Raw genomic sequence first — 10,116 nt, 5'->3', positions numbered from 1 at the left:
TTTTGGAATTTTCTTTTTCATTATTAGAGGGAAGGTTAATTGTTGTTAAATTTGGATGATGAATTTGAAGATTCGAGGAATTATTAATTGTTGAGGAGGTTTGATTGTTCGAATGAGTTGAGGGAACTGGATTAGAATCCAAGATATAATCAGAAGCAGCATTACCAGTAACTTTAATAGAAGTTTCAATGATGAAATCAGTTTCATCGGGGGTACAGAATCGGAAATAGAAATCAGGGTTATCTAATTCAGGAGAATTGGGAGTTTCTTTAACAGAAATATTATATTCATTTCCATCAGAGAAAATTTTCATGTAATAAACATGAAGGAAAGCATTACCAAGGAGAAAAACGGGTTCAAATTTTTCACAAATTTGGAACTTGATGATGCGGGATTCGTCCATTCCATTATGCTTGAAGATTGCATATGCAAATCCAAGAGAATCAACATACACACCAGAAGCAATACCTTTCAAACTTCTGTTTACCTTGATGATGTGAGCCTGAAGATAATTAGCGAGACCAGCATCAATTACACAAGCGGATGCGCCAGTATCTACCAACACTTTACCTTCTTGGACTCGGGATTTATCGGGCAAGCAGAGAGTTAAGTTAACTTGAGGCATATGAGAAATTGCAGTATTTCCTACTTGAGAAATTTGCCTAATATCTTTCGATATTGCAAATCCAACATTTCCTCTAAGTCCACTTTGGATTGGTTCGGGGGGAGACGGGGGTCTATTTTCGAACGGGTTTGGGTTAGTTATAACTTGGGAAATGGGAGCGAGAGTGTTTACTTGTTGGGGAGGTAATTGAATTTGAGGGACTGGTTGATCATGCTGAATTAGGGTAGCAAGATTAGTATGAGCCGCGGGTTGAGGGTTAAATGGTTGTCGACCATAACCTTGATTTTTACCTTGATAAGGAGGTTTGATGCCTGCAGCTTCTTGAGCTTTACGGTAAGCGAGTTTCGAACAATTTTCGATCGTGTGATCGTCACCTTTGCAATAATTGCAAAATTTTGCATCTTTAGATGCCGATGAATCCTGACGCTTTTTATAATTAGGATTCGAGGGAGGGAAGGTATTGTTAGTCTTTAACAATTTAGCAACGGAACTTCTATCCTGATTACTAACAGTTTTAGTTGGAACATTTTTAGAAACTTTTTGTTTATTTTGATTATTTTTATAATCAAAATGAATTCGAGTCAAATGATTATAAATTCGAGTTTTATCATCATTTATACCTAAAGTATATATATCGTCTCTAATATATCGAGGATATGTTGGAGAACGAGATTGAGAAAGAGGAATCATTAGTTGGACCAAACGCTTTGGTAACTAATCTTCTCATATCAGAGAAAATTTTCAGGATGAAATTCGGGATTACAACAATTTCTCAGCTCGAAGTCGGCACTATATTGACTCTCAGGGTCTTCAATTTTTCGAAGAGGGAATTTACGTACTCGTTGTAGTCGGTAATTTCTTCGAGACCAGCAGCACTTGTTTTAATTTCATGCGCCATAGACTTTTGGAGAAGTCTTAATCTTGTTTCATCGTCCACGTTTTCCTTGGACAATCGATCTTTGGTTTTAACCAACCATGAGTATTGGTCCTCTCCTGATCGGAACTCAGGGACATGAGGGTCAGTCTTCAGTTGTTTCATCAACTCGAAGAAAGTAGCAGGGGTGAGATTGTCATTCGAAGTGACTGATGGATTGATGGATGGAGGTGATGGCTCACTAATATGAGCACCAAAAGAATTTAGAATATTCTTAATTTTATTAAGCACACAAGGGAAGGGAAGTGCATAAAGTTCTGGATGAGTTAAATTAAAATTGTCTCATCATCTCTTCCAATATTTTTAAGAGTTGAATTTCGCATTCGGAGATGCTTTGGGATCGAATTCCAAAATCCAATTTGGAATTTGTTGATTTTTTATCTCCTCTACGAGGATGTTCAGGATTTCTTCAGATGAAGCAGTTTCACCGTCGAGAAGAAGGAGATGGGTTGACACGATGTCGATTAGCTTTTTCGTAGCTAAAGATCTGAGTGGAATTGGAGCTTTCCACAGATGAAAGAGGTCGAGAACTTCATTAAATGAAAGATCTCTGAGAGATTTTTGGGTGTGAATCACAGTGGACACACGAGTTGGTGGTCGCGGGTTGACCGGAGTAAAGATGGATTGAGGTGATTGAGGAACAATAGTTTCGTCCTCTGATTGTTCAGGTTGAGAAAGAGTTGGGGTGGGGCGAGGTCGAGCTTTCGCAGCTTTCGCAGCGGGCATTAGCAACACGTGTGATTGCAGCGATTCTTCCACGTTTAGGGGCATGATGGAGATTAAGATAACTCAAGAGGGTTCAGAAAAAGAAAACAAAAGCACAATGAATCTGAGATTCGGTAAAGAAAAGGGAAGCACTTAGAAATTCAGGGATCCTGCCTGGGTCGCCAATTTGTGGGGTTAGATTTGAGATGAGGGGGTTGATGATCACTTTTAGATCGATGGATGGATTTGAGTTAGAACTCGGAAAAGTCTCTAGACTTCGGAAGGAAGATTTTCGGTCCCACAAAACCGATAACAGATTCGTTTAGGATCACTGAATAACAAGAGCACTCAAATCTAGACTCACTTAAGTGTCTTCGTTTTCACTATTTAACTTAATTCTCTTGAATTGATTGAGAAGATGGAGAAATTTAAAGATTTCTGAATAAATCAGATTGATGGATGGATTTGAAAATTAACACGTTTTTTGAAAGAATTTTTAATTGAGTAAGTTAACCAAATGAACGTTAAAACATTACTGAAGAGAGAAGAGGGAAAAATCTTGTTCTAATAGGAACAGAGAACAAAGAAAAAGGGTTTCACAATTAAAGAAAAGGGGAAAACAAATTAATCTCTTAATGATGAGATAAAGGTAAAGGTTATAATGTAACTCTTATGTCTCGACAAGTGAGACTTATGGTTGAGTTTTGGTTAAAGATAAAAATGAACTTGAAGATAAGCTTGTAGGCTTATTAGTACTAAAGATGAAAACTAAAAGAAAGGGAAAAGAAAGAGGAAAGAAAGGAAAACGGGTCTCTTTCTTTGGTGACCAAATTTTAGTAACTTAAGTTTAAGAGATTTGGGTTTTACAATTAAGAAATTTGTAAATTGTGACAATTAAGAATCGGAATCAAAATTATATCTTTAGATATAAAATCAATTTTAGTTAAATCTGATTGGTTTTAACAATCAGGATTCGTTAATTATAATTAATTCAATTGTTAATTAGGATACTAATTAAGCGTATTGGTTAATTATAACAATGAGAAAATTACAATTATAGTTGTGGGAGGAATTAAACAAAGTTAAATTGTTGAATAGAAAAGAAAAGCTTTAAGCTTAATCATAGGCACAATTAACTAATTGTTAGAAATTAAACAAAATTTAAACAGAAAATTAAAGAAAATTAGAAAATGTTTTTAAATGAATCAAGTTTCCAAATCATGATAGTGATGAAGATGAAAGTTTGAGGATTTCATGATTTTCTACCCTTCATGATGTTTTCCAATCAGTTTATTTGAAATGATTGTTTTCAATAAACATCATTGTGATTAAATTTAGTTTTCATTGCTGTTCAATATGAAAACTATCAATAGATTGAGATTAAGTCTCACAATTAGTTGATTATAATCAGTGTTTGCTAGAAGTTAATTTCATGATAACAATTGCGAGAGAAACTGTCGACCTTGAATTCAATTGATTCTCAGAATATTTATCATGGTAAATTCGTGAAAAGGTACATTAAGTTATCATGAATTCGATGAATTTATTGAAATTCTGAGATCTAACATCTGTTACTCTTAATTGTTATTCTGATCACTGATGATTAGAATTCAATTTCATTAAATTAACACCATCGATTGATATTCTTTAATCTTCTCTCTCAACATCTCATCGTTTATGAAGATTATCACTTGGAACACAATTACCGGTCGATTAATAATCTTTTCTGTTGATTGTTGTTCAAATTAATTTCCGTTTCCGATGAAGAATAAGAACAAATTATGGATGTGTAAACTTTTCCACCTTCTAATTGTTAATAATAATCTAATTTTGTTTTTCTTTCTCAATTTAGTCAACCAAATAATGGAAAAAATTTTCTCAATGGTTCCTATTGGTCAATTCTCTTTCTTTTTCTCTTTCTAACTCGAAAAACAATTCGTTGTCATCACGATTGTGACAACGTCGTCACGCCAACGACAATTTCGTGTAAATAAGCTATTCATCGGGAGTCTTAATTATCTGATTGCTCACTAAATAGATTGTAATCATTAACCAAATACAAATCGAGTTGAGTGTTTGTAGTTGTATCATCATAATCAAAGTGTTTTTCATTGATTGGAAATCATCATTACCAGTGTTTCTCATCATTACCATGACCAATATCCATCAATTTGTGACTCAATCAACACGATGACTTTGTTGACATCAACATGTTACTTATCAAAAATGTGTCAATCTATTAATTGTGATATTAAACTTTTCGTATTGTCAAATGTTCATACTGATTCGAATTGAATAATTGAGACAAACTGCAGAAATAACTTTCCTGATGACCACTGGATCTTTTTATTACTCTTTTCATTCAAATTGTTGTATTGGTCAAGTGATCGAGAAAATCGTTTGGACACAATTCAATGGGAAAATTATTCCTTATATTCCTTCCCATCTTAATCATTTTCTGTGTTCTCTATGTAATTAATCAAACATCTAATCCAGTTTTTGGTTCTCATCAAGTGTATTCAACTTATTATCGACATTCAAATGTACCTAAACAATTAGAATCAAATTATTATTCAACTCTTGATAGTGATTATCCTTTCCAATTGATTCGAACCATAAATGTCACCAATTCAACAGATACTGGTCATTACTCGGTAATTGGTGATAAAATTTGCCCTCAAGGGTTACGAAAGTTAATTGTTCTTGTTATGATTGCACCAAAAGATCGGGAAACAAGGGACACGATCCGTCAAACTTGGGGCTCATTTCGAGATGAGGGTCTATCATATGGATTCTTAATTGCTCAATCAGAGGAAGAGGAAACAATCAAATTATTATCCCAAGAATCATCAATTGAAAGAGACTTAATCATTGATTCATCTTTTATTGACAGTTACGATAATTTAACTTTAAAGTCAATTTCCATGGTCGATTGGGCTTCGGCCTATTGTCCGGATGCCGTGGCCATACTCAAAACCGATAGCGACATGTGGATCAATGTACCGTTATTATTGTCAAAAGTACACGAACTCTCACCAGGTCTTCATGGTAAAATTTTCACCAAAGCGAAGCCCATTCGCGATCGTAAAAACAAATGGTTCGTTCCTAAAGGCCAATATCGTGGAAACTTTTTCCCAAGTTATCTAAGTGGAACTGCTTATCTAATGGTTAACCGAGGAACCAATTTATTCACTAGATTGTACCAGAATTCATTGTCGACTAATTATCTACGAATGGAGGATATTTTTCTAACGGGTTTAGTGGCCTCCAGAGCCAAAATTAAACTCTATAACCTCAAGAATATTAATTATAAAAAAGTACCTTTTAGCGTTTGTATTTATCGTAATTTGATCTCATCTCATGAAATCTCCAACGAAGAGAAATATCTTTATTGGCAACTATTAGAATCGGCAATCAACGATACTTGTCCTACCTGAGAATGGACAAATTGCTCTTCCATCGAAACAATCAGGTTAATTGTTGGAAAATCGTCTCTTCCATGGATCATCAAAGAAAAAGCTACTATGTGATTTTGATTGTGATCTTCGCCTCTTTTTAATCAACCAAATGATTTACCTTGATCACTGCGAAGTGTTAATCATGAGCGTCTATTAATTTTCTCACAATTGTTATTCCTTGTTTACTAATTTATACAAAAATCTATTTACAATTTGATGTTTTCTTTTTGTTTTGTTTTTAAATGATTTACAAATCAATAGAATAGTATAAATTACTGTTACCATTACGAAGTAAATGTGATCAAATATTGATGACGAAAACGATTGATTTCAATAAACTCGATCAATATTTCCGATTGGAATTAATCATTTAACGAATACAACATTCAACTAACAAATAATATCTACAATCTATTGATTGAATATCGTTTTCTCACATTGAACCTTTTCCATACTAATAAATTAATCTTCAATTATCAAACAACCTTTGTTCATTTGATTTACTTTTCCATTGCAATTTGATTGATAACCTTTTCGTTTTCCAAGCCATTAGTTAGTAATCACAATCAGGTTAATCATTTGACATGAAAAATCTTAAAATTAACAAGAGGTAATTTTTTGATTGCTCATATAAATCAGATGAAGGCAAGTCAATTGTTTTTCCTAATCAATTCTCCATCTTTCTCATCAATTATCTCTCGTTGATTAATTGATTGACTAAATGACGATCCAAGATAATTGTAAGCCAATCATGTTGTGGATAATATGACAATCTAGTAGTTCCATTTGTTTTCCTAGTAGCAACAATTAACGAATACCAATCAATTATAAATCTTAATGTGAGCTTTTCCTTGTGAGTGTCTCCGTGTCGTTGTTGTTGTTGATCACTAAATCACCAGGATTAGTTGAGAAACGTATGATAAATTAATCCATCCAATGTGATCGAATTGCTTATCATCTAGAGTCATTCTTTTACTGATAATTAGAAAAGCAAACAGAACAATTAATGGAAAAATTAAGTGAAAATCTATAAAAACAACTAACAAGTGACAGAATTGGATAGACAACAAAAAAGAGATGTTGATTACTGTTTGTTGAGAGAGTTACAATTAATAGATATCATTTTTTTTTTCTCATAGAAAAAAAACAAGTTAATACAAAAGTAAATTAACTAATCAAGTTTGGTAATCAAAAGACTAATCAGTTAACAGAATTAAATATAAATAAAGGCGAGAAAATTAAACTTACCTTTTTTATTTTAACCTTTACATTGAAAGCAACAAATTTGTTTACATTTTTTTCATTCACTTTTAGTGTTCACTTTTTTTTTTGTTAATTGTATTAACTGGATGAAAGATCATTTAATTTTCATTGGATTGAAGTTATATTATGGACTATCGTTATAAATTGTATCTTAATCGTTTATTGTCATCATGGGTTAGTATTTTTCCAATCAACTAATTGCAAGATTAATTTTCGCAATCAAACAAAACCAAAACACTAAACTTTAACCTCGTTCACATGTTAGTCTATTTATCGAGCAACTAAAGTGAGAATAACTTGTTGATCAAATTTCCATGAAAACGGTTAATTGAAGTCAATTTACTTTTCTTTTTGTTAATTGTTTTAAATTGTTACAATTTAATTGTTAATTTTTTTTCAATATAATATTCTGTTGACTTGTGAACCAATTTCTTATTCTACTTGTTAGTTAATCGTTTCTAAGGTTAATTTTTTTATTCTTTTTGAGATCATTTTTGTCTCTTTGTTTTGTTTTTCTTTTTGTGGTTTGATTTTGATTTTTGATTTTCTTTTTTTTGTTTTCTTTTTTCATTTCCACTTGTATACAGGGTGATCGAACTTGGGAATTCGCTATTGGATTGTATCTAATTAAATTGTATCCTTCGTCTCTTCTGTTGACCGCCATCCAAGGGATTCTCGCCTCAAGTGCTACAATTATCTTGGCTCCTATTTTCGGTCGTTGGATAACCAAAGCATCGCGAATCCAAGAAGTGAAAATTTGTCTCTTCATTCAAAATGGAGCTGTGGTCATTTCTTCAGCATTTGTCGCTCTTTTCTTTCTCCAGGATCAGATAGAAGATGAAAAAATCCGAAAAGTAATTATTACTAAACCACCCAAACCTAATTGTATGTTTAGGAAAACAAAAACTGTCCTCTAAATTGTATTGTCCATCGTTAATCTTCATGTAACTCACTTGGACAATATTTCCTGTGTCTTAATCATAACTATTGGTAAATTGGAAGCTAATTGTGTCCCTCAAATCAGCATTAAATCAGCAGTGTCACTTGTTAGCATTACAATTGTCACCTTGAGTTAATTTAATGCATTTTTGAACCTGATCAATCTGATTTATTACCAATTGTGATCCAAATCAATTAATCATTGTTTTTTTCGCTCTTTTTTCTAGACAATTGCATTTATTGCTCCAATTGTATTAGTTGGATTCTCATTAATATCTCAAGTAACCAGTGCTGGATACACATTGTGCCTCGAAAAGGACTGGCTGGTTACCTTGGCTGAAGATGAGAAAAAGTTAACAGGTAATCAATTGATAATCTAATTAGCTTGCTGACCAATTCATCAAAAATGGTCTTCACATTTATGGTTTTGTTTTAAAAATTGATTAACTTATTTCTCAAATCATTCATTAGCTAATTTCTAGTATTAATATTACATGATAGTAGTTTTATTTGCTTCCAATTTCAATTGAGATAATTGTCAAAATATTAATGCTGACTAATTGATGACAATGAACGGAAAAATCCAATAGTAATTGAAAATCTTCCGGTGTACTCATTAAATGATAATCCATGTGATTTGATAAACAAATTAATCTATTGACAAACAAAACATCGGCCTTGATTATATCTAATCACTTAATCTATTATTATTATTATTATTTTGTGCTTATTTCCTGAAACAATCAATGTACAGTTATGTTTATATCTGATTCCTCTTCACCCTTTGGTTAATTCAATTGTTATCCTTTAATTAGATGATATTTTACCATTTAATCAATAGCAATTGTTATCTTACTGCAAACAAAATAATAGATTAATAGATTTTGATACATAAAAGACCTGAAACAATGAAATTGCGTAAACTTAATCAGTTAATTTTGTTAATTTTCCTGAACAGATTTGAACGCAATGTTGCGACGATTGGATTTATCATGTCAAACTATTGCTCCTTTTCTGGTTGGTCTTTTAATGCAATACTCGGAATTGGCATCAGCGGTGTTTTTCATGTTCTGGAACTTTTTCTCTGGATTCTGTGAATATGCTGTCCTTAAATCGCTCTACAACCAGGGAATACCCGCTCTCATTGAACCTAAACAAAGTAAATCGGGTTCGGTCAATGATCTGAGTATCTTTGATTTAGATGCAATGAAAAAGTATTGGAAAACTTTTTCTTTACCTGGTATAGCATTTGGTCTGGTCTATTTGTCCATTTTAGGATTTGATTCGGTGACCGTTGGTTTTATAACCTCAAAAGGAGTCGAAGAAGGTCTCATTGGTGTTGTCAGTTTAATCGGAGCCATTTTTGGTATTTTGGGTACACTTGTTTTCCAATGGTCAGCTAAACATATCGGCTTACGACTAACTGGACTTATTGGTTATGTTATTGATTTAATTTCTCTGTCAATGTGCCTTGTAATTGCTCTAAGTCCCGATTGGTTTGGCTTTAATTGGGGAGATATGACTGGACCCATTATACTGTTTCTCATTGGTATCACTGTTTCTCGAGCTGGTCTCTGGACAATTGATCTTTCGGTTAATCAATTGATACAAACTGAATCAACTAATCCAGCGCTTATCGGTGGTGTTCAAACGAGTGTAAATATATTCGCTGAATTAACTAAATTTATCGTTGTCGCTTTTATACCTGCATTGGAAAACTTTTGGATACTCATAATTGTTTCCTATCTTTCAATCACTTGTGGTGGTGTTTTATTTGCCGTTTACAATTATCGGTGTCGTGGCCTAACACCAACAACACCTTCAACCAAATTGAACGACAAAACTAAATCAACTTATGGTACTTTCACCTCCGACCAACTTAAATTAAAACGTGAGACACAAGCATATTAATCATTTCACTCAACTGTTAATCATTAAGAAAAGTATTAAATACACCTCAACATTTCATCTGTATTTTAATTGTAATCTAAAAACAAAGTTAATCATCAATTGTGAATATAAAATATTTGTAACATTTCATCATCTTAATTCATAAAATCATCACTTTTAATTGTGTAAAAATTTACCTTCAGAATCAATGATAATTTTAATATTTTTGTTGACTGCAAATTGTTTGTTTTTATCAAAAATTTTCATCAAATTAATAAAGTTAAATCAAACTGTCATTTTAA

General features: G+C 32.5%; 2 protein-coding genes across 3 annotated transcripts; both read left to right on the top strand.

Annotated features, from left to right (window-relative positions):
* The first annotated feature begins 3,583 nt into the window (after positions 1-3,583).
* On the top strand, positions 3,584-6,046 carry LOC128393054 (beta-1,3-galactosyltransferase 5-like). Of its 2 annotated transcripts, none has more exons than XM_053353166.1 (2): positions 3,584-3,777; positions 4,117-6,046. In XM_053353166.1, the coding sequence occupies exon 2, from the start codon at positions 4,679-4,681 to the stop codon at positions 5,699-5,701; it is 1,023 nt and encodes a 340-aa protein (XP_053209141.1). In that variant the 5' UTR covers positions 3,584-3,777; positions 4,117-4,678; the 3' UTR covers positions 5,702-6,046. The 2 variants fall into 2 exon arrangements, with proteins under 2 accessions (XP_053209141.1, XP_053209149.1); XM_053353174.1 differs by having other exon boundaries at positions 3,948-6,046.
* Positions 6,047-7,016: 970 nt separating this feature from the next.
* On the top strand, positions 7,017-10,116 carry LOC128393018 (solute carrier family 40 member 1-like). Its single transcript, XM_053353125.1, has 4 exons — positions 7,017-7,159; positions 7,573-7,839; positions 8,152-8,284; positions 8,883-10,116. The coding sequence occupies exons 1-4, from the start codon at positions 7,112-7,114 to the stop codon at positions 9,833-9,835; spliced, it is 1,401 nt and encodes a 466-aa protein (XP_053209100.1). The 5' UTR covers positions 7,017-7,111; the 3' UTR covers positions 9,836-10,116.

Source organism: Panonychus citri, unplaced genomic scaffold (assembly GCF_014898815.1).
Source record: "Panonychus citri isolate SS breed McGregor unplaced genomic scaffold, ASM1489881v1 Contig00011, whole genome shotgun sequence".
Lineage (NCBI taxonomy): Eukaryota > Metazoa > Arthropoda > Arachnida > Trombidiformes > Tetranychidae > Panonychus > Panonychus citri.
This window is presented reverse-complemented; position numbering and strand designations above follow the sequence as displayed.

Excerpts from the sequence above, each read along its gene's own strand:
- LOC128393018 (XM_053353125.1), top strand. The coding sequence starts at position 7,112 with ATGGACTATCGTTATAAATTGTATCTTAATCGTTTATTGTCATCATGG. Across the intron at positions 7,160-7,572 it reads ATCGTTTATTGTCATCATGG|GGTGATCGAACTTGGGAATT; the intron begins GTTAGTATTTTT and ends ACTTGTATACAG. Across the intron at positions 8,285-8,882 it reads AGATGAGAAAAAGTTAACAG|ATTTGAACGCAATGTTGCGA; the intron begins GTAATCAATTGA and ends TTTCCTGAACAG.
- LOC128393054 (XM_053353166.1), top strand. The coding sequence starts at position 4,679 with ATGGGAAAATTATTCCTTATATTCCTTCCCATCTTAATCATTTTCTGT.